At 40.2% G+C, this 24,835-nt stretch overlaps 1 protein-coding gene and 1 long non-coding RNA gene across 3 annotated transcripts; one reads left to right on the top strand and one right to left on the bottom strand.

Annotated features, from left to right (window-relative positions):
• Positions 1-2,799: 2,799 nt before the first annotated feature.
• Positions 2,800-24,542, top strand: LOC123520322. 2 transcript variants are annotated; one of them, XM_045282531.1, is made up of 3 exons: positions 2,800-3,021; positions 15,324-15,514; positions 24,065-24,542. In XM_045282531.1, exons 1-3 carry the CDS (start codon positions 2,810-2,812, stop codon positions 24,136-24,138), a joined length of 477 nt encoding a protein of 158 aa, XP_045138466.1. In that variant the 5' UTR covers positions 2,800-2,809; the 3' UTR covers positions 24,139-24,542. The 2 variants fall into 2 exon arrangements, with proteins under 2 accessions (XP_045138466.1, XP_045138467.1); XM_045282532.1 differs by lacking the exon at positions 2,800-3,021 and adding an exon at positions 14,758-14,825.
• LOC123520323 lies at positions 8,267-10,688 on the bottom strand. Its single transcript, XR_006679226.1, has 3 exons — positions 10,547-10,688; positions 9,273-9,484; positions 8,267-8,886 (listed from the first exon to the last, which is right to left on the bottom strand). It is a non-coding gene; the product is annotated as an uncharacterized LOC123520323 (long non-coding RNA).
• Positions 24,543-24,835: the final 293 nt, after the last annotated feature.

The raw sequence follows: 24,835 nt of genomic DNA, 5'->3' as shown, positions 1-24,835 counted from the left end.
ATTCTTGGCACTCTCTCCTCCTCCCACACCTGGTTAAAAAGCTCAGTCATCCTGTCAATCACATCACCTCCATTCTTATACAGCTCATATGGTATTTCATCCGGCCCTGCTGCCTTCCCATTCTTCTGCCTTTTCACACATTTCTCCACCTCCTCCTTGCTGATCCTTTCATCCAGTTCATCTGCATTCCTTCTCTCCAGTGTCACACATCCTTCTCTCGCACCAAACACCTCACCTACACCACCCACTTTTTCCCAGAACTGTCTGATTGCCTCTCTCATTCCTCCAACACTGTCTGCCATATTCTCACCTCTCAAGAACTTGTACCATTCACGGCCACCTTCCATGCCTTTCTCTCTTAAAGATTCAATCACGCTCCTTTCACACTTTACTTTAGCCTTCACTATCATTCGCTTTGTCATTCTCTGCTGCTTTACATACATTTCCCATGCATTCTGGTACTCATTCTCTGCCTCATCACTTTCATGCCTCTTTTTCCTCAGCCACCTACATTGTCTACTCCTTCTCTTTCGCTCCTTTCTAGCCTTTCTGATTTCATCATTCCACCATGGTTTACGTACTTTCTTTCTTCTGCCTACTCTCACATACCCTATCTTGCTCTCTGCAGCACTCCGCACATCCTCTACCAGTCTCTTATTCACGTGCTCCACATCATGTATACCTCCATCATCCCAGCTTCTTGCACTCAGGTCCACCTGGAAGTTTTCCCACCCTACATCTCTCAGTCTCTACTTTCTCTTCTTTCTCGCCACTTTCACTTCTTTCCTACCATGCAACAGGCACTCCACAACCAGCATATTGTGATCAGACACAATATCCACCATACCATCCTCATCTATCAACATGTGTGACACAATTTCACGCATTCTTCCATTCACCAACACATAGTCTATCGCTGACTCCTGCTCCCTTGCACTCCAAGTCACACGTCCCTCAGCCAAAGTTACATTCAGATTCTCTAACTCCATTTCATCCACAAAATCCCCAAGCATCTCACCATTCCTGTTCACGTTCTCCCAGAATTCCTACATGTGCATTCATATCACCCATCACCAGCACTCTCTCCCCTCCATGTTCTCTCACAACTCTCTTCAGTATGTCATACTTCCTCCTGTTCTCCCTCTCAGCTCTTTCACCCATGACAGTCATGTACACCACCACCAGAACCATCTTCTCCACTCTGCCCCGACCATCTGTGCACTCCACTCACTGCCAACACATCCTCACTGCTCTCACACGTTCCCACACCAAGCTCCTCTACTTTCAGTCCACTTTCTTTCCTATAGAGAAAGGCTACGCCTCCTCCCTGTGTCTCCTGAGTCTTACGTCCCTTCCCAATCATAGCAAACTCACATCCTTCCATTTGTACCTCACCTCTCAGGTGCGTCTCTGTAAGCCCGACTATGTCGAACTTCCATTCCTGGAGCTCTCTGGAAATATCCTCAAACTTACCCACACCCCATCCTCTCACATTCATGCATCCAATCCTCACACTCTCACTTGCCTGGCTGGTGTCTTCTTCCTGGCGTGCTTTTGTCGTCTCCCGTCACTGGTCCATCGGCTGCAGTGACCTCGCCCTCACCCACTCACACAGCCGTCGACCCATCCTGGCAGTCCCTGCGTCGTTCAGGTGCACGCCGTCCTTCTCATACAAGCTGAACCGGTCTACCACGCCGTCCATGTCGATGAAGCTCAGCTTGCCTTTTTTCTCCTTCATCCACTCTATCTTCATTTTCAGCAGCTCCTCTTGCAGTCTTCTGTTGGTGGATCTTCTCAGACGCTCGTAGAACGGGCCTTCCCTGGGTCTCTGCATGACACCCACGACGGCCACACTCATGCCCTTGCCTTCCACACTCCTCACGGCATCCACAACATTCCTCACCGTCTCATCTTCACCAACGTATTCTAGGCCGTTTCCACCTCCTTGGATGATCAGCATCCCGTCCTCCATGCTAGCTGCTTCTTCCTCTACTTTCTTCCTGATGTCCGTGATCTTGGCACCACTCAGGCTGGTGCAGCCACTCCCTCTCATCCTGCACTTCACTTGGCTGGACATCGTCTTCACCATGCTGTTTCCAATAATTCTGATGGGCGCCTTCTTTTTCCTCATTTTCATGGTGTGCTGCTGTCTTGGTCCTTCCTCTTGTCTGCTGGGCTGGGGTCCCACAACGTCCTCTTCAGTCTGGCTGCTCTTCACTTCCTTGGAGTTCTCTTCGGTCTGAATACTTTTCTCGGTCTTCTCACTAGAATCTTCTGTCTGTACACTCTTCTCCTCTTTCTGGCACCGGTAGCTCTTCCACATGTTTCTGGTGACCTCCTTGCAGGGATCACAGAAGTACATGAGGTTGTCGTTGACCAGTGCCTTGGTGTTGGACTTAAATCCAACACACGCCATATGATACCAGACCTCACATCCCCCACACGCCACTGCGCTCATCCTGACAGTCAGGGCTTCACCACACACGCCACAGTCGCACACAGGCATCTTATACACACAAGATATCCACACAGGGTCGCAGCAAGCACAAAAGAAATCACAAAAAAGGTCCGAGCGTTTCAGGGCCTGTTTACACTCACCGCGTCAGGTCAAGGTTCCAAGGTGAGACCACGTTTCATTATTCTTGATCTTGATCTTGATGCTACAAATGGCTCAGGACAAGGCCGTCTTCTAAAGGCCTGAGCGTTTGAATACAAAGTCCTGTGACGTCACGCTACTCGGTCATAACAACGGTTGCGCTGCCGCCTGCCGCTCTGTCCGAGTCTGCCGTAAAGTGCGTCAGTCTCGGCCATGTATTACAATATTCACGTCATCTTGCACTTCCTCAGTTCTGTCCTTTACATATCATCATGCCCAGCAGGTGCTGTGTACCTCTATATAAAGGAAATTATCCCACTGGTCCTAAGGTGGCTGTATTTTCATTCCCAAGAGATGAAATATTGTCAGGGGAATGGGTTAGAGCCATCAAGCGGGACATCTTTACGCCTAACCACAGCAGCAGGGTAAGTAATACACTATTATACCATTATTATTATTATTGCTGATATTCCGATGCATTTCAGGTTTATTAGAAAGTAAGGTGATAAATACTAGAGGCATCATTATATAATTGCAAGTTGTCTTATGCAGGGCCAGTGCATTCGCTATGGTAGGTACGTAGGCTACATACAAGTAATATTTTCTATAATGAGAATTAATTAAGACAAGCCGGTCTAAGGTAAAAATGTTTTTATAGTACCAGTTAAATTAGAATTTATCCATAACATTTAAGAATGAATACTGAGTCAGGTTAGCCAGGGAGGGAGGATGGGCCGGAGGCTAGTACCATGATCATAATGTCCGTTGATTTTTAATGTCAGTGGTTACTTTGCTATTATTAATTTTATTGGTAGTTCTTATTGAATTTGATGTGATACACTACAAGATTATTGTAAGAAGTAATAAAGAACGTAGTAATCTATTATAGGTGGCAGGGAGATCACATTAACGAAGACCACAGGTGTGTGTGTGTGTGTTTACCTAGTTGTATTGTACAGGGTCTGAGCAAAGCTCATTACGACCTGTCTCCATAACTATATGCATCCAATTTCTCTTTAAACTTGTGTACATTAGCTGCCATAACCACTTCCTCCCTTATTCATTCCATATGTCAACCGTTCTATGGGGAAAACGATTTATTTTGTCTTCTATGGGGAAACGTTTTCGTCTCTCCAATGGTTAGATTGTATTTCATCTCTATAGATTATAGCTCTTTAGGAGAAACTAATTTTTTTTGTTATCTTCCATGGAGATAACTTTTTTCTCCTCTATCTTTTATGAGGAAAGTTATTAATTCTTCTCTCTTCTACAGAGGAAACTGAACTATTTATTTTCTATCTTCTGTGACGAAAATGTATTTTTTTCTCTGCCTTATGTGGGGAAAACTGTATTTCTTCTCTATCCACCATAAGAAAACTTTAATGCAATTGTCTTCTCTGGGAAAAATATTTTTTCTGTCTTGTATGTGGAAAACTGTATTTCTTCTGTCTTCTATGTGGAAAACTGTATTTCGTCTCTGTCTTCTGTGTGAAAAGCTTTACCTTGCTGTTTTTTTTTTCTGTATATTCACTGGAAAAATATTTATCTGCCTATTGTATCTTCTATTTGGAAAACTATATATTTCTTCTCTATCTTTTATGGGGAAAACTTTATAAGTTTCTTCTCTATCTTCTATGGGAAAAACTTTTTTCTCTATATTCTACGATGAAAACGGTTCTTCTGTATCTTCTGTGGGGAACTATTGTTATTTCTTATCTATCTACTATGAGGAAAACTATTTCTTCTTTATAAATTTTCTCTTGGGTCTCTTGGGAGAACTTATTCTTCTCTGTCTTCTCTGGAGAAAACTATGTTTCTTTTGTCTTTTGTGTTGAAACCTGTACTTTGTAGGTCTTCTTTGTGGAAAACTAATTATTTTAGCTCTGTTTTTTGTGGGGAACAGTATTTCATCTGTCTTCTATGGGGAAAGATTTTTCTTATTTTCTATAGGGAAAACTATTTCTTTTCTATTTTCCATGGGGAAAACTGCATTCCTTCTTTGTACTCTATGGGGAAAACTGTATTTCTTCTCCATCTTGTATGGGAAAAACTATATTGTCAGGTGTGAGATACTTTATCATGACTCTAAAAGTGTTTAACAGTTATGACAAAAATAACATGCAAAATCTGTTTTAGCATTTCCCAAAGATTTTCACAAAAGTTTCCCAGTGGGGACATACCTAACTCTAGGTGCCACTAATAATAATTATATAATGAGCATGACAGTATTTAATATAAACATACAAAATTTACTTATCAATTAACATTATTATTATTATTAGTAGTAGTAGTAGTATTGTTATTATTGTTATTATTGTTACTGTTATTATTATTACTATTATTATTATTATTATTATTATCATCATTACCTAGCCTATGTGTGCGTGTGTGTTTTTAAATAGGGGGGATGGCCACTTGTGTGTGTGTGTGTGTGTTTCACTGTTTGATCTGCTGCAGTCTCTGACGAGACAGCCAGACGTTACCCTACGGAACGAGCTCAGAGCTCATTGTTTCTGATCTTCGGATAGGCCTGAGACCAGACACACACCACACACCGGGACAACAAGGTCACAACTTCTCGATTTACATCCCGTACCTACTCACTGCTAGGTGAACAGGGGCTACACGTCAAAGGAGACACACCCAAATATCTCCACCCGGCCGGGGAATCGAACCCCGGTCCTCTGGCTTGTGAAGCCAGCGCTCTAACCACTGAGCTACCGGGCCGTGTGTGTGTGTGTGTGTGTGTGTGTGTGTGACTGTCTTATTATATACCTAATATGATGTGTTCTTATTCTTAACTTTTAAATTGCTGTGTAATATTCGTGGATCATGGTCGAACTGGCCGTGACTGAGCGAGGGAAAGGACGGAGCAAAGATGACCGAGTATGATGACGTCACGGCTATGGTCAGGATCGCTCCTGAGGCAGGCCTTTGGATTGGCTGCTCCTGTAGAGGACAAAAAGATACAAAACAGAAAAAAAAAGTAGCATTCTCTTCGTTAGTGATCCCTATACCTCGCTGGCCACATTCTCTCCAGATACTCCTACACAGCCTCCATCATCCTTTCACTAGTGTCTCTATCCAGACCCAGCAGCAACACCATCCATTCCCTTCCTGTCTTCACTCTTTCATTCCTATTATGCCCCAATTCACTCAAAATTACTTGTATCATCTCATGCCTGTCTCTCTCATATTTCTCACACTCCAGCATGACATGCTCCACCGTCTCGTCCTCCCCCATGTCACACATCTGGCACACTTTGCTGCGGGACTCAGACCACCTGTAGTTCCTTGCATTCACATCTATACACTGTGCCCTAGCTCTGAAGAGAAGATCACCACCCAGGCTGCCATCATACCGCCTTTCATACATCGGGGCTTCCTTTTCCTTGAACCATTCCAGAGTACTCTTTCGTTCCATCTCATTCTTCCATATATTCAGTCCCACCCACTTCATATCTCTGTCTATCTCACTCTTCCATTTACTAACATCCCATTCAGTTCCTACCCTGCCTTCTCTTGTCACGATCCATTCACGCCCATTTTGATTCCTCCCAGCCATTCTCATCCCGCATGTCACTTGTAATCCATTCCTTTCTGTCATTCTCATGCACCTTTTCCTCCACTGACTCCCACTTTCATTCCACAGGTACACCTTTTCTCACTGTTCTTTCATCATCCGTTCTTTCCAACCTAACCTTGTACCTAAGTGTGGCTTTAACTAGTCTTTCCCTAAAAGTGATCAAATCCCATATCACCTCTCAAAGCTTCTACTGCTGTGTACCTCGGTGCATTCTGTGGCATTCTACCTATTCTATTCTGTCCCACTTCTAGCTTGTCAATTTCACTTTCATTCCATGCAATCACGTGCATACCGTACATTATACTGGGCACAACCACACTCTTCCACACTTCTCTCAGCACATCATATCTGCTTGCTCTCATTCTTGCTGCACTCCCCAAACGTCCTACCCACTGATTCACTAAGCCTAACTTTTCATTCTTTGTCTTTTCACACCCACTTGGACTCACCCACATCCCCAAGTACTTATATTCTCGTGCCTGATTCATCTCATTCTCTCCAATTTTCCATACTGCATTGCTTTCATCCTCAGACCTACTCACTATCATCACCTTACTTTTCTCACTACTAAACATAACTCCAAAGTCTCTCCCATATCCATCCACAACATCCAACATTCTCTGTAACTCAACTGCTGACTCACTCATAACCACCACATCATCTGCATAAAGGAGCATCCCTATCTTCTCATTCCCAACTCTTACTCCTGCATTCATTCTTCTCAATCTGGTTGCTAACTCATCTATATACAAACTGAAAAGGGTTGGTGACAAAATACATCCTTGCCTAACTCCTCTCTCACTCTTCACCCCGTCTGTCTCTATATCTCCTAGTCTGTATTTAGCTCTGGTGTCAACATACATGCTATGCACTATGTTGATTATTTTTTTACTCAACCCAATCTTTCCTAAGATTCTGACTAATATTTCTCTATCCACCCTATCATAAGCTTTTTCTATATGCAAAAAACCTAAATACAGTTTGCCTCCCTCCTTTCTTTTTTTCTCAATAATTTCATTCACCACAAACAAGCTGGTCAACGCAGCTTCCGCCTTCCTTGCCCAGCCCGCTGTGTTGCTGTACCTACAGCTTCAACTTTTCGAGTGACATGTTTATTTCTTTATCACTGTAGACAACACTTTCAATAATCTCAAAAAGGAAAAAAAAACGAGAAAACTTTTGGTGGATTTTAAGAAAATAACCTATGTAGTCTACCTATAGGCTACTTGGCCTATTAACTTCCAGACGGTGACCATTTATCTTTTTCTATTTGCTGTTATTATTCATACTCATCATCATATTCATGATCTACGATATAGCTCACCAGCCCCTTCTCAACCTGCAACAGGGTATACGTAGTCACGTACTCCCGGCCACGGTCAGGGATACAATACATGTTTTTATTTTGTTTTTTATTATCATTTGTTTGTTTTATCTTACGCATTTATTTATCTATTTGTGTGTGGGAGAGGTCAATTTTTCATACTTTCTGGACATATCCCTAGTAGAGTGAGATAATTTCTTTATATCATGTATAAACTAGTAGAGACGATGCCAGCTCCTTGCAAGTACGCGTTCCTAACACTTGAAAATATAATAGTATGGAGAAACCAAGGAGAAACTCGATCTATCCATCTGATATCACTCAAGGGATATGTCCAAAAAACATGAAATATGGACTCATCACCTCCATACACAAGGGTACGTAGCAGTGGGGGATGACGTAATGAAGAACTTAAAGATCACCACAGCTCGCTGACATCCTTTGTCAAAATGATATTTGATAAAAAAAAAAAAAAAAAAAAAATCATCAAAAATAATGTGGTGGACTTTTATGACAAGTAAGGACTGTTTAACAGCGATACGTCATTATCTTCCAGCCACTTCCTCCTCCCCCTCCCAACTCCTCCTCATTAACATAATTCAATAAAACATGTTATCACTGATTTTATAATCACTATCATAAACATTGCTGCATACTATATATTATTCATATTTGTTATACTGGGGTACAATAACAATCATATTATGAAGGTGAACACAAGTACAGTGATCATGAGGAATATAATGAAATAAAATAAGAATTCCAAATCACAGTTTCTTTATGAATTAAAAAAGAAAGTCCAGTTCCTGTTTTAGTAATCCTCGTCTTTCAGAAGCAAGGGGATTGAATTAACCTTCTTGTTTGGAAGCAAGGAGGTTGAATTAACCTTCTTGTTTGGAAGCAAGGAGGTTGAATTAACCTTCTTGTTCAGATGCAAGGAGGTTGAATTAACCTTCTTGTTTGGAAGCAAGGAGGTTGAATTAACCTTCTTATTTGGAAGCAAGGAGGTTGAATTAACCTTCTTGTTTGGAAGCAAGGAGGTTGAATTAACCTTCTTGTTCAGATGCAAGGAGTTTGAATTAACCTTCTTGTTCAGAAGCAAGACGGTTGAATTAACCTTCTTGTTCAGATGCAAGGAAGTTGAATTAACCTTCTTGTTTGGAAGCAAGGAGGTTGAATTAACCTTCTTGTTTGGAAGCAAGAAGGTTGAATTAACCTTCTTGTTTGGAAGCAAGAAGGTTTAATTAACCTTCTTGTTCGGAAGCAAATATCCAAGATGCCTTGAGGCTCCAGCACCGTACTTTGAAGTAGAGCAATTTTCGATTTTCCGGCATCTTCCATTACGGCCCTTCATGTAACACTCTCCGCAAATCAGGCAAGCTGTAAGGGAGAGATTCGTGGAGTAAGTGTTGAGAGAGAGAGAGAGAGAGAGAGAGAGAGAGAGAGAGAGAGAGAGAGAGAGAGAGAGAGAGAGAGAGAGAGAGAGAGAGAGTAATCAAAGTAACCGAATACCTAAACTCATTTTTATTTATCTATTATTTTTTTCTATGCAGGAGAGGAAATTTAAACCGAGCAAGAGCAACAAAAACAATTAAACCAAAAGGGCCACTGAGATGCCAGCTCTCGAATAGGGTCAAGAGAGTTAACCAAAAAATTTGAAAAAAAATATTAGTGTCTTAAAACCTCCCTCTTCATTGAGTGCAGGCCATAAGGAAATGCAGATGCAAGCAAAGGCCCAGAGTTCCAAAGTTACCACGCCAACTTACAGAAGCACCGAATGACGGGGTTTAAATTCTCGTGTGGAACGCCGACATTTATTGGAGGTCCCTGTCCCTTGGCTCCATAGGATGGGAACTTCCAGGGAAACGCAGCAGCCTTCGCCACATCAACCTGTACCGCCACCATCACCACCACGGCCAACAGCAACCAGCCTTTCAAGACCATTACTGCCATTCTTAACTTCTGACCAATGCGAGATCTTTGAACAAAAAATGAAGAAAAGAATTATGCCACACACACACACACACACACACACACACACACACACACACACACTTTATCTCTCTCTCTCTCTCTCTCTCTCTCTCCCTATTCAATCAAGTGTGTGTGTGTGTGTGTGTGTGTGTGTGTGTGTGTGTGTGTGTGTGCTGGGAGGGTAGGAGTGAGGAGAAAGCAATACTCTTCCTTTACTTAGCAATCTGACAAATAAACAAACAGAAAGGGTGTAATTGACAAATTGAGAGATTGACAAGAATCGTCCTCTGCTTGAAAGAATTTTCTATCTTTTTCAACAAGACTGATAGTTCGGCCAGACATCCGCTGTGGAAAAAATTATTATAGAATGGAGCTACGGACTCATTATATTATATTTTTCTTACCCTGTTTGCAATGACACTTCACACAATATTAATCACTCTTTGGAATATCAATAACTTTAGTAGCTGTTCTATAGCTTTGCATTCTGAAAAGCGCCTTGGGAATTTTCATAAGAACTATTTGTATGGAGATGCTAATCATTATGTGAGTTTTCCCTCATATGACACTGAATTCCTACAAAAGTATATCTACAAATTTACAAATTAAAATAAAATAAAATGTAGAGTCTAATCTCAAAGGTACCCTACTGGATGAAATAAGACTCCGAAACGTTTAGAAATAATGTTCCAGTCTCTGAAGTGTTTGCTTGTCTCTAGTTATTTTTAACAAACTTCACAGGTTCTAATCATCATATAAGCAAGTTTCGCTCCGCTACTCACAAACAGCAAATTATAATGAACGAATTTCTGAATAACTAATTTACGATAGCTATTCATAAAGTGTGTTGTTTGGTAATGTAGGACACAGTGGTAGGTTCTTATGACAGATGTGTACAGTACTACCATTCAAAACACTTTGCTTGAAATACTTTGCTGCAGATGATCCTAGTGTCTTAATTTCCATTACTATATCATTACCTGAATACACGACCCTTTCCTGATACAACAAACTAGTAGCTGCTTTACTCATATAAGCAGAATGGAGTATAATTCTTGATCATTACCTTAACAACAGCTGAAGGTCACGTTGTCCGACACAACACCGCCTGATCCTCCGGAGACACGACTGAAGATTTTTATTACATTGCCAAGTTTTTAACACATCCTTGCCAGCTACAGGATGGTAAAAATTGATAAATACTACGTCGTGTGTGTGTGTGTGTGTGTGTGTGTGTGTGTGTGTGTTATGTAACAGCAGGATATCGCCGCGTATGTCGCATCTCCTTGCCCTTATCGTGGATGAGTGGTGTGATGTACGTAATTTGAGAATAACACACACACACACACACACACACACACACACACACACACACACACACGCACACAAACACACATGGTCTTGTAGTAGTTAGCTGGATGATTAACAAGTTTGGTTCACTATCAAAAAGACGGCGTGTGATAGACAAGATGGGCGAGGCCGAGTTCACTTCCTACTGCCCTTTTCACACGTCCATGTACGAAAAAAGTGCGTCATCAGGGACGTCACTCTATCGACGGTAAAATAAAATGGGGCTGCCGAATTTCCTTCCCTGAGAGAGAGAGAGGTATCACACACCCACACACACACAAGAAGTCTGTCACATAATAAGTACATACATGTACTCGGACATTATATTCACTCGTGTGATAGCGTAATATAATTTTCGTAAAGGTGAAACAGATGAATAAGAACAAAAAGATAAAATAGAATAAAATAACTAGACCAAAATTTCTTAATGAATTCCAAGCTAGGGTAAAGAAGAAGGAATAACACTTGAACTAAACGCTGAAGGTGATGGAATAAGTATGTATACATCACTGGTTCACACACTTTAAATGGATTCATACGTAGGCCATGTGAGAAACGCAAACACGGCGAGCCACAGCATCATGGATTACACTGAAGAGCGATCTTATTCTGTAACAACGAAGAAAATATCTAGAATGTGGAATCATTGTTAAGATTTCAACAGAGATCACGCAAAGACGATTGGCAAGCACGGAAGCAAGCACCACCGGCCTCCGTGCAGCATCTCACTGCCGCCTCTGAACTGCTGCTATATAGTAGGGGAAGGTGGGGTAAGACGGACCCATAGGGTAAGACGGAACCCACCTTCTAAATCCAAGCATAAAGGGCGAGTTTCACAATTTTACTCTTAGATGTCCTTCACGTCGCCCAACAATGACATCATCATTGCCAGTAGGCACGCTAAGTTTCCCTCACGCTTCACAGGGAAATATTTGTCATTTTATTCAGTGCTGATGTTATACGCACAAGGTAAATCAATGCTTGTTTTATATTGAAATAGTTATCATAATGATTTAGTAATTATTTTATACATGCCCATGAGTGTATACATGATATATAGATGCCATAAATTGGCATAGTAAACATAGATACTTTGGTAAACATTTCGACATTTGAATATTTACTAATGGGGTAAGAATGACCCCATGAGAGGGGAAGAGGGGGTTTGTTGTCCTAATTACAAAAGCTGAACTCATGAGCAGTGTGCAGGGATATATGGTGAGGACGCTGAGGAAGAGGTGTTTGTGTGTGATTTATGTCATTAAGTTGTACAGGGAGATGATAATTAGGGAGAGTTTTTTTTTTTTCCTTTGATTTGTACCAATAGATCTGGCTCATGAGCAATGCGAAGGGTTATGATGATGGCGAGGAAGAGCTTTTCTTTATTTTTTTTTTTTATCTGTGCTTTATGCCAATAAGGATTTGTTTCTTCATGTTCAGTTTGCGGGATAAGATGGACCCCTGGGGGTCCGCCTTACCCCATCATTTTATTTTGGGCCACAGAAAAAATATTATTTTGTAAATTCTCGTGCTTCATTGTTTTCCCTCAGAAACCGTGATCCGGGTATAGACATCGAAGGTAACATCCCAAAGCACCACCACAAACCCACAAACCCACCAAAATCATATAAATGTGGTTTCTAGACTCAATATTTAGTTAAGACGTCCGTCTTACCCTACCTTCACCTACAACTTTTCTATGTAAGAGTAAGCACTGCCCAAGGGCAAGAACAAACGCAGAAATAGACTTAAATATTGCATCTTAAATCATCGACATTAAGAGAGAGAGAGAGAGAGAGAGAGAGGAAATGGAGGGGGAGGGGAGATATACTCACAGCTGACATTTTGCCTATCGAATCATGCTGGAGACAAGAAAGTAAATTCTGTAATTCTCTCTCTCTCTCTCTCTCTCTCTCTGCTTATATTGTTACACTTCTTGATTTGCGTGATTTGCTAAAGGTCACGTTGCTGAAAACCGTTTTGTAGTGTGAGCTTCCGTCACGTTTCGTTATTCAATCAGGTGTTTATTTGTCAATACCTATAAGAAGTAAGAAAAGAATGAATTCCACAGCCTTCAATAACCTACAATGAACTGGTCCGTGTTTTGTACGTATTGTAGTGATTGTTAAGCTTATATGAGCGACGCCAATCCGCAGCAAGACTCCCTAGTTAATCTTATCTGCGATTTATAAAGAGGCTTCCTTTCCTGTCTAGAAGTCTCTCTCTCTCTCTCTCTCTCTCTGACGGAACCTGTTACGTAAATAAAGTGGGTGAGTGTTCTGCTACATCTAGCGAATAAGATTAGAGAAGGGTACTCCCATATACGAATAGATTATAGATCTATCTGAAACGTTTCTGTGTTTCACCGCGACAATATTCACAAGACACAAGGATGATTTAAAGGGATTTTATGAGTTTTCCTGTTCATATACCGGTAATCTTGTTAATCTGTCTCTCGAATCATAAAAAAAACTAGTATATTGATGATAACCTTCAGACTCAGCATGCTTGTGAAGCATACTTCATATATGAACTGATAATTATAAGACTATTGTACAAAGTTTTATCACCTTTTCTGCTGCTAACTCTGTACATTGCCATTTTCACTCTAATTGCTCTTAATTCTCATCTTGGTAACTGCTTGCCACCGTTCTTTGCACAAGACTCTTCTTTCTCTCACCCTTATTCTCTCTTTCATCTTTCTTTCATCCCTATTCAGCCCACTTCTCTAAAACGCCAGAGTTAACCATTGTTCTCAGTAATCCATATATTTCTCTGGTACATTCTAGAACTTCTTGCCTGCATCTTCGTTTATTTTTTGCTAGGACGTACGTATACGCTTTTAATTAAGAGGTATGCTTCAAGATACGTCCTGTTATTTGATCATCCTATCTGATATCGCATCGGAAGCTGACATTTGAAGGGACGATTTTTTACATATATAATATATAGCTGTGAAGGAGAGTCCGTCGCAATGTAATCGTGATGACTGAATGTGTGTGTGTGTGTGTGTGTGTGTGTGTGTGTGTGTGTTCACTGTTTGATCTGCTGCAGTCTCTGACGAGACAGCCAGACGTTACCCTACGGAACGAGCTCAGAGCTCATTATTTCCGATCTTGGAATAGGTCAGAGACCAGGCACACACCACACACCGGGACAACAAGGTCACAACTCCTCGATTTACATCCGTACCTACTCACTGCTAGGTGAACAGGGGTACACGTGAAAGGTGTGTGTGTGTGGTTGTGGTGTGTGTGTGTGGTTGTGGTTGTGGTGTGTGTGTGTGTGTGTGTGTGTGTGTGTGTGTGTGTGTGTGTGTGTGTGTAATTCACTTCGGTCGTCTGCTGGTAACCCAGCCAGTCTTCCCCATTACGGAGCGAGCTCAGAGCTCATAGACCGATCTTCGAGCAGGACTGAGACCACATCACACAACACACACCAGGAAAGCGAGGCCACAACCCCTCGTGTTACATCCCGTACCTATTTATTGCTAGGTGAACAGGGGCCACACATTAAGAGGCTTGCCCATTTGCCTCGCCGCTTCCTGGGACTCGAATCCGGCCCTCTCGATTGTGAGTCGAGCGTGCTAACCACTACACTACGCGATGTGTGTGTGTGTGTGTGTGTGTGTGTGTGTATGCGCGAGTTAATTTCTCATCGTTGTAAGGACGTCTACAATTAAAAGTGTTGGACGGAACTAATTACCTTCATTATCATAATTATTGGCATTACATATCGTCGTCATGCGGCACTGATAGCCTAATAACATTTGTCTCTGTATTATGTAATATGACAGCGATCTTGCGGCGCATTTCCTTTTACCGATATCAATCAATCAGTGTGTCAAATCTAACACACCTCTAACGTCACTTTACACGTGACTTTAAATCCACCGAAAACCACACCATTAAGCTGTAGTCTGACGTCATCTTTTGGTTATAAAGGAAGTCAAGGTTTGTTTGGTCTCAGTTTCATCGTATTCCTGGGTTTAATCAGTGAGTAGATATTGTTTTGACTTGAGTGCACGGCTGCGGTACATACTTGCAAAATAATAATTTAATAATACCATTCAGTTCTGCCAATTTTGTTTCGTTCCAACAGACACCGATGTATAGTCTATGGACTTTATTTTCTTTTTTATATCACAAACAGCCGAGTAGACCTGCTGCTCTTTGTTTTTCTTTTGGTACCTATTTACGCATATAAATGAACTTAACATAAGGTTTTCAATTCCATAAGCAACATATATAAACCAACAACTGCGAAGAGGCAGATATCAGAATAACAATGAGCTGTTTATAACCCCACCATTACAATTTTAAAATGTGCCTGCGTTGCTTCTCATGTGGTTGCACTACACCAAGGAAACTAAGTGGGTGTTGCATTGCAATGAGAGAGAGAGAGAGAGAGAGAGAGAGAGAGAGAGAGAGAGAGAGAGAGAGAGAGACTTTTTTGGGTACTGAAAACCTAAATAATGTTCTTTCCAAATCAAGAGCAATCATGACCTGGCAACTATATCTTGGAGTGATGGTAACAGCAGTGGCATATATAGTAACACCGTTGGGGCCCGCTTCGGGTTACGAGAGCAAGGACTTGCAGCAGACTGACGCGCCAGCTACTGATCCTACCGAGGCGACTACCGCTGAGGACATGACGGACACCACCAGGGACAGCAGGTGCATTGGTGAGTCCAACCTGACCAATGCCAGCACCAAGTGATTTCAGATGCCATGCCTTTGCGATATTATACTCAAAACTCAGTTTGTTTAGCATGGTGATTCAGGATACAGTAGGATAAATGATGAGCGCTGATAAATGGCGTGCATATATATATATATATATATATATATATATATATATATATATATATATATATATATATATATATATATATATATATATATATATATATATATATATATATATATATATATATATATGAAGAAGAGAGGTAGCTGCGGTGGCGAGTTAACGTGTTGTGTGCGCGCTCCGTGTTTGGCTGTTGTTTTTAACTTTTTTTTTTTATAGTTAGCGAGTGGTGTTTGTGCTTGGTGTTAGTGAAGTGAAAGTGTGTACGGCAAGTGTTAGATTAGAGTGAAATAGTGGTTAGAATCAGTGTTTGTGAGTTAAAAGTATTTTGGTAGAGCGAGGAGACTAAGCTTGTAACCGTCAAGTAGACCTTGAAAGAGGATTAGTTGACCTCACTTAGGCCCCCCACCCCACCGTCACCAAGTATTTTTATTTCTTTGTTAGCTACGTATAGTGTTCTTGTGAGTTAACAGCGTATAAATTAGTATGGCGGTAGCTACTGAGGTATATCTGAGTGTGATTGAGTGCGTGAAAGAGAGTGTTGAGGTGGGATTGGGCGAGTTTGTTGTGTGTGAGATGTGTGGGCATGACAGGAAGGTCGTTGGCTTTTCTGAGTGTATGGTGTGTAGGCTCAAGAGCGAGAATTTAGTTCTTTCTCTTCAGCACCGAGAATTGCGAGAGGAAATGAGAAAGCTAAGTGAGGGGAAAAGTGCGAACGAAGTTCTCATCTTTGACTTGAAGGAGGAGGTTAAGAGGCTTGGGGAGGCAGTGGAAACAATTAGGCAGGAGATCAGTGTTAGGCCGAAGGTTGGACCTTCTGAGGGCGACAGGGTTGCTTGGCCTTCTGTCGGGAAGAGCAGAGTGGGGAAGAGGGAGCAGGCGAGCCAGACTGGGAAAGATAGTAGTCAGGATGGGCAGAGATGGCAGGTTGCGAGGGGAAGGAAAGCGAAGGCAGTTAGGGAGGATAGGACTAAGCCTGTTGAGTGTGAAAATATGTTCGGTTTGTTGGAGGGGGAGGGGGAGAGTGAGAGTGGAGTGAATGAGGTGGTTGTGGTGAGTGAAAGGAGAGAGAAGGGGGTAGAGGAGAGGAGGAGGAGGGTTGTGCCTAGCACACCTCAGGTGTGTGTGATGGGTGACTCTCAGGTTAGGTACTTAGATAGCACTTTCTGTGGGAAAGACAGGGATAGGAGGACGAACGTGTGTATGCCTGGTGCAGGTGTGAAGGCAGTGAGTGAGGAGGTGCAGAAGAGAGTTGGGGGGATGGAGAGGGAGGGTGTAGTAGTTTTGCATGTAGGTGGGAACAATGTGGGTCGGAGGAGTTAGTGGCAAGATTTCGGGAAATGTTAGGCAAGATAAGGGAGAGTGGTAGGAGGTGTGTAGTGTCAGGAATCTTGCCTCGTGTGTATGTTAGCAGGGAATGGTTGTCTAGGGCCATTGGTGTGAATGATCGGGTAAAAGGGATGTGTAAGGATGTGGGTGTCAGCTTTGTGGATGTATGGGATAGGTTCTATGGGCGAAGGGATTTGTATGCTAGGGATGGTGTGCATCTGAGTAGGAAGGGTGTGGATGTGCTGAGTGGATGTCTGGGGGGGAGTTGGGATGGAGTGTAGGGGGTGAGGTAGCAAATGCATTCCAGAAGAAAGATGTTAGACATAAATTAGATAGGATAAACAGAGATAGTGAAAAGATTAGGAAAGATTTCCAGGTGCAAATAGGAGAGAATAAGATTAGGATTCCAAATAAGGAGACAGCATCTAGGAAGGTAGCAGGACTTAAATGTTTTTATGTAAATGCCAGGAGTCTTAGGAACAAGAAGGACGAGTTATCTAGTTATATAGTTGAGGAGGACTTAGATGTTGTATGTGTCACAGAGGCATGGGTAAATGAGGAAAAGTTTAGGAAAATAGGAAAGAATATGAAGTAGATGGATACATTATGTATTTACACCAGAGAATTGGTAGGATAGGTGGAGGAGTAGTTATTTATGTAAAAAATCCTTCATTTCCAGTCAGGTTAATGGTATTAAGGTAGATAACAGAGTAGAGTCCTTATGGCTGGATGTTAGAGTAAACAAAAGTAAGGTTATTAGAGTAGGAGCTTTTATAGACCACCTAACCAGTCAGCAGATGTAGACAACCTTATGGTAGATGAGATAAATAGGGGTGTACTAGTCAGACAATTATCTTAGGGATTTTAATCTTAAGTCAGTAAACTGGGAGAGGATGGTAGGAGATGCTAGTGAAAATAAGTTTATGGAAAGTTTTCAGGATAACTATTTAGTGCAGATGGTAGATAAACCTACTAGGGGGAGGAAGGTTTTAGACATAGTACTAACAAATATTGAGCATTGTTTAAAGGAAGTTGAGGTAGGAGAGACTTTAGCAAACAGTGACCATCATATAATTAGATTTATCATTAATTCCAGTAGGGATAATATAGTGAATAAGACTAGAGTCCCAAACTATCAGAAAGGCAATTATGGTAGGTTACGTCAGTTATTAGGAAAGGTAAACTGGGAAGATAGTTTTGGAAATAAAACTGCACAGGAGATGTGGGATATTTTTAAGGTTGTAGTAAAGGGTATAGTGATGCAGTGTATCCCTTACAAAGATATAAGGCAGAGAAACAGGAAGCCATTATGGTGGACTCACGAGATAGGTAGACAGATCAGAGAGAAGAAGAGGGCATATAGAGAGTTGCAGAAAAGTGGGAAGATGTAGATTTGATTAGGTACAGACAGGTCAGGGATGATTTGAGTAAGGTTATAAAAAAGTAAAAGGCAGGCAGAGATAAAACTAGCTAGAGCTGGGAGTAAAGATCCCAAAAATTATATAGTTATTACAAGGTCAGTGATAAAAGAAATAAGGATAGGATTGGACCACTCAGAAAAGATGGTGTAGTAGTGGATCAAAATGAAGACATAGTAGAATTATTGAATGAACAATTTTCTTCAGTATTTACTAGGAAAGAATAGGAAATCCTGTTACAAACAGTGCGACGAGTAGTTTAAGAGCTTTAGAAAATATTGATATAAAACCGGGAATTATTAGGAAATTTATTCTTGAACTAGACGATAGGAAAGCTAGTGGTCCTGATGAGCTACATGCCAGAGTACTTAGGGAGGGTGTAGACAGTATTTCTGAAGCACTTAAGTTAATCTTTGAAAGATCACTTAGGTTTGCTGAGATACCTCAGGACTGGAAGTTAGCTAATGTTACACCAATATTTAAAAAAGGTAGGAAGGATGATGCGAATAATTATAGACCGATCAGTTTAACTAGTATAGTATGTAAGATACTAGAGAAAATCATTAAGGGTAGTATTTGGGAGCATTTAAATGAGAATAGATTAATTAGAGATACCCAACATGGCTTTAGATCAGGGAGGTCCTGTCTTACAAATTTGCTTGATATCTTAAGCCACGTCCACATGGTTGAGCTGTGCCTGACAAGGCAAAGTCTGCAGACTATGCCCGTGTAAGGTGTCCACACGGCTGTCTGTGGTGGTTGGAGGGCAGTCGGACGCCAGCAGGAGTTGTGAGCGAGTGGTTCAGTACGGTACAATCACCATGGTATGGATACTTGAAGAAGATAGCACTCTATTATATCCCTTATTGCTGCAGCACGTTTGTCAGTATTTCTGTAATTAAAACACCTTACATTCCACAGACATTCATGTGATTTACATATATATCAATGTACTACTATGCATTTCACGGAGAGTGAGTCATTGTTTTTCGCGAATATCTTTCAAACTAATGAATTGATCGGAATGGTACTTTGACACTGTGTACAAGACACCTTCCACTAATTTTTGGTCATACTAACCATTGCCAAATGGTGTTAGTAAAAGCGTTTACTCTTGACGTTTAAAGCCGAAGTCACATGAGTCGCCAGAACTAACATACATAATCAAACGGAGAGTGGGAGGAGGAGAGGGGAAGCGAGCGGAAGAGAGGAACGTAGTAAGGAGGAATGGGATGGAGGATTGTAGACGTTTGTATGGATAGGTTGGCGAGGCTCGGCAACACCGTATATCTCAAGAGTAAACGCTTTTACTAACGTTATTTGGCATTGCTTAGTATGACCAAAAATTAGCGGAAGGTATCTAATATACAGTGTCAAAGTACCATTCCGATCAATTCATTAGCTTGAAAGATATTTGCGAAAAACAATGACTCACTATCTTGTCGTGACCAATATGCACTAGTACTCGGTGTGGACATGCTGTACTACTAACGTGGTAGTCAGTGGATCTGCCTGCACCTTACCTTGTGCGTTTGGCAGTGACAGAAGACCTCCATCCTGGACTATCCACTGCCCTCTAATGGCGCCGGGAGCGGACAGTTTGATGGTTTGCTCGCTGAAACAGATCGTACACAGGCAAAGCCTTGTGAGAACACTGCTCGACCGTGTGGACATGGCTTTAGAATATATAACCAAGAATTAGATGATGGAAATAGCATAGATGTTATATATCTAGACTTTAGCAAGGCGTTTGATAAGGTACCGCATAGGAGGCTAGTGTACAAATTAAGACTACATGGGATAGGGGGTAGTTCCTATGTTAGGCCCCATTTAGAGTATTGCATACAGGCCTGGTCACCTCATTATAGGCAGGATATCAACATGTTAGAAGCAGTTCAGAGAAGAGCAACTAGGATGATACCAGCATTAAAGTGCCTGGAGTATAGAGATAGATTAAAGGAATTAAACATGTTTTCATTTGAGAGATGTATAAGGGGATATGATAGTTATTTAAAATGTTCTCAGATACAAACTACATAGATGTGAGATCTTTCTTTACCTTAAAGGAGGGAAGTAGGACTAGAAATCATGGCAGGAAGATTAGAAAGCAAGGCTGCAGGTTAGATATAAGAAAATATTTCTTTAGTCATAGGGTGGTAGACTTCTGGAATGCATTGCCAGAGACGGTTGTAAGTAGCACTAGTTTGACAATGTTTAAAAACAGACTAGATAAGCACTTAAATTTATTAGATTTATAATTATGTATAGTGCTGCATGATAGTTTTTATAGAAATTTACTATAATTAAACAAGACATGATCCCCATGTATGTGGATCACAGATTGTAGAGGAATTTGCTGCAGGACTTAGCCCTGTTAATGGGCCAAATATTTAGAATTAGTATATAATGTATTGTGTACTTGTAAGTGTATCTTTAAGTACTGATGACGAGGTTGCTGTGCGACTGATACAGGATAACCTAGATGGGCCCTGGTGGCCCTTTGTTATCCTATTATTTATGTTATGTTATGTTGTTTATATATATATATATATATATATATATATATATATATATATATATATATATATATATATATATATATATATATATATATATATATATATATATATATATATATATATATATATATATATATATATGTGTGTGTGTGTGTGTGTGTGTGTGTGTGTGTGTGTGTGTGTGTGTGTGTGTATTTACCTAGTTGTATTTACCTAATTGTAGTTTTACAGAGCCTGGGCTTTATGCTCGTGTGGTCCCGTCTCCATATCTACACTTATCCAATTTTTCTTTAAAACTATGCACACTTTGCTGACACCACTTCCTCACTCAAACTGTTCCAAGTCTCAACACATCTTTATGGAAACTAAATTTTTAACATCTCTCAGACATTGTCCTTCCTTAGTTTCTTACTATGCGATCTTGTGCTTCTAAAGTCATATTCTTCTCTCAGGATCAGTTTCTCATTATCCACTTCATCCATTCCATTAATCAATTTATAAACTTGTATCAGATCCCTCTCTCTTCTCTGCTCCAAGGTTGCTAGATCCATTGCCTTTAGTCTCTCCTCATATGCCATCCCTTTAAATTCTGGAACCATTCTTGTAGCCATTTTTGTAGTCTCTAATTTTCTTATGTGTTTCTTTTTTATGGGAGTCCACACAACTCCTGCATATTCCAATCTAGGTCTTATTTTAGTACTTATCAATTTCTTCATCATTTCCTTGTCCATATAGTGAAATGCTACTCCAATATTCCTTAGCAAATTATACGCTCTCTGAAAATTCTATCAATATGGCTTACTGGTTGATTATTTTCTTCCATTGTCACTCCCAAGTCCTTTTCCTTTTTACTTTTCTAGTTCTACTCCATCTCCCATCTTATAGATTCCCACTGGTCGTCTTTCACTTTTTCCCATTTCCATGACATGGCTTTTGTCCACATTGAATTCCATCTCCCATTTTTGCTCCATTTCCAGATCTTGTTTAAGTCTTCCTGTAGTATTTCACAATCCTCTTTTGTTTAATGACTCTGCACAGTTTCGCATCATCTGCAAACAGATTTATGTAGCTGTTCACTCCTCTGGCATGTCATTTATATATGAGAAAAGTATTGGTGCCAATACTGACCCCTGTGGCACTCCGCTGTCTACTGTTCTCCACTTGGACTTCATATCTTTAACTATCGTCCTTATTTCTCTCCCCTTAAGTAATTCTTCATCCATCTCAATGTGCTTCCTTTTAAGCCACCCTTCTCCTCTAACTTCCATAGTAATCTTTCATGTGGCACTTTATCAAAAGCCTTTTTTAGATCTAAATAAATACAGTCAACCCATCCTCTCTCTCTTGTACTTTATCAACTATTCTAGAGTAGAAACTCAATAAATTTGTCACACATGACCGACCTTTTCTAAAACCAAATTGGCTATTTGATAATATTTTGTTGTCTTCAAGAAACTCAATCCATTGCTTCTTTATTACTTTTTCACACATCTTGCATATTACACTAGTTAGTGATACCGGTCTGTAATTTAAAGGTTCTTCCTTCCTTCCGCTCTTATATATGGGAACCACCTCAGCTCTTTTCCACTCCACTGGCACTGTTCCATTTTCTATTGAGCATTTTATGATGTTGTATATTGGACTTGCTAGTTCTTCCCTACATTCTTTCAGTATTCTGCCTGAGACTTCATCCGGTCCCATTGCCTTTTCCTCATCCAATTCCGTCATCAACTTTTTATTTCAAGCTTGGTTACTTTAATCTCTTTATTACCCTGTGGTCTTTCAAATTTGGATTCCTTAGTAAAGACCTCATGAAATTTACTATTTAACAGTTCTGCCATACTTTTTGGGTCTTCCACCATTCCGTTTTCTCCTTTTAACCTTTCTATTGTTTCTTTTTGTCTTATTTTTCCATTTATGAATCTGTAGAACAATTTTGGTGGTTCCATACATTTTTCGACAATGTCCTTTTCATAGTTCTTTTCCTCTTCCTTTCTCACCTTAGCATATTCATTTCTTGCTGTTTTGAAGTTTTCCTTATTTTCTGGATTTCTGTTTCATCTCCACCTTTTCCATGCTCCATCTCGTTTCTCCTTTGCCCTAGCACATCTTGCATTAAACCAATCTTTCTTTCCTTCTTCTTTAGGTCTATATTTGGAACATATTCCTGACCCCAGTTTTGTATATTTCCAAAAATAAGTTATATTTCTCTTGAACCGTTAATGAGTTTTCCATCTCCTCCCAGTTTACGTTTTAAAATAGTTCTTGAGATTCTCAATATCAGCCTTTCTGTAATTTAATCGGTCTCCTTTGTATGATTCATCTCTATCTTCCTTTCCTTCTTCTATATCCATTTCTAATATTACATGGTCACTCTTTCCCAATGGGCACTTGTATCTTATATCATCGTTAATTGGTATATCCCTTGTAAAAACTAGGTCTAATCTTGCCGGCTCATCGTTTCCTCTGAATCTCGTGTTTTCCTTTACTCTTTGGACCATCAAATTATCTATCATTAGGTTCAGGAATCTATCTCCCCAGGCATCTTCCCCCTTACCACTTTCATAATTTTCCCAGTCTACCTCCTTACAGTTGAAATCTCCTACCAATATCACTTTTCTCCTTTCCTTAATGATTCTTGTGTGTGTGTGTGTACTTAGTTGTATTTACCTAGTTGTAGTTTTACAGGGCCTGGGCTTTATGCTCGTGTGGCCCTGTCTCCATATCTACACTTATCCAATCTTACTTTAAAAGTATGCACACTCGTTGCAGACACTGCTTCTTCATTTAAACTGTTCCACGTCTGAAGACATCTTTGCGGGAAACTATATTTTTTAACATCTCTCAGACATCTTCCTTTTCTCAGCTTTTTACTATGCGATCTTGTGCTTCGAATGTCATATTCTTCTCTCAGGATCAGTTTCTCATTATCCACTTGGTCCATTCCGTTGATCAATTTATAAACTTGTATCAGATCTCTCTAATACATTAGTGTGTGTGAGTGTGTTACTTTATTAAAGAAATTTAATTGTTGGTATCAAATGTATAGTTGCTGGGTTGCTGCTACCTTCTGTATTAACACCGAAAAATGTACTGCATACATTATAGCTGCAAACAATACCTGAACACTTAAAAATTGCATTATTCTTTCCTTTACAGCGTGTTCACCTGGCTGTGGTCACTGTCACCAGTATATGAATGGCCGCTGCCGACCAATCCACGGATGCCAGTAATTGTTCTGCTGTACTCCACAACCATCATCACTTCTAATCAAACACTTTGAATTTACTATATATAACATATAATAACATCTAGGATATATATATATATATATATATATATATATATATATATATATATATATATATATATATATATATATATCATAATCCTTTGATTTAACTAAGTAGGTACACTGGAATTGGCCATTTAATATTCAAATAATAATGTTCTAATAAATTGAGTATTTGCTTCAAAAATTTCCTTGGAGTAATGATTTATTTGGTGTGTTGCAAAAATTTGGATCTCTTTAATCTTGTCTCATCTCAAACAAAATACATGGCAATTCTTTTATGCTTATGAAATGCAATTAGCTCATTTGTTGTGTATTTATAAATTAATAAAGCTTCAAACATGATGCCCACTGTTTCAGTATTCTGTCCTCCCATTCCACTATGAGAGTGCTATCAAGATTAAATGAGCGACAATTTTCTCCATTATGTGGCCAAGGTTCAAAGTCAGGTTTGATGGGCCACAAGGTCAGGTTTTAATTGACTGAACTATTAAGTTTCTCATGACTAGTTCAGTTTTAGCTTATCTTAAGGTATACTGTAGTGCATTCCATTATTTACTTCACTTTAGATTAATCTTAATAATCTGTGAGGTTTTGTTAATCTAATATAAATATTCAATCTGTGAAGTATGGCTACG

Source organism: Portunus trituberculatus, chromosome 46 (genome assembly GCF_017591435.1).
Source record: "Portunus trituberculatus isolate SZX2019 chromosome 46, ASM1759143v1, whole genome shotgun sequence".
Classification (NCBI taxonomy): domain Eukaryota; kingdom Metazoa; phylum Arthropoda; class Malacostraca; order Decapoda; family Portunidae; genus Portunus; species Portunus trituberculatus.
The sequence above is the reverse complement of the archived record's forward strand: the minus strand, read 5'-3'. Positions and strand labels throughout refer to the sequence as shown.

Excerpts from the sequence above, each read along its gene's own strand:
- LOC123520322 (XM_045282531.1), top strand. The coding sequence starts at position 2,810 with ATGTATTACAATATTCACGTCATCTTGCACTTCCTCAGTTCTGTCCTT. Across the intron at positions 3,022-15,323 it reads CGCCTAACCACAGCAGCAGG|AGCAATCATGACCTGGCAAC; the intron begins GTAAGTAATACA and ends TTCCAAATCAAG. Across the intron at positions 15,515-24,064 it reads CAGGGACAGCAGGTGCATTG|CGTGTTCACCTGGCTGTGGT; the intron begins GTGAGTCCAACC and ends TTTCCTTTACAG.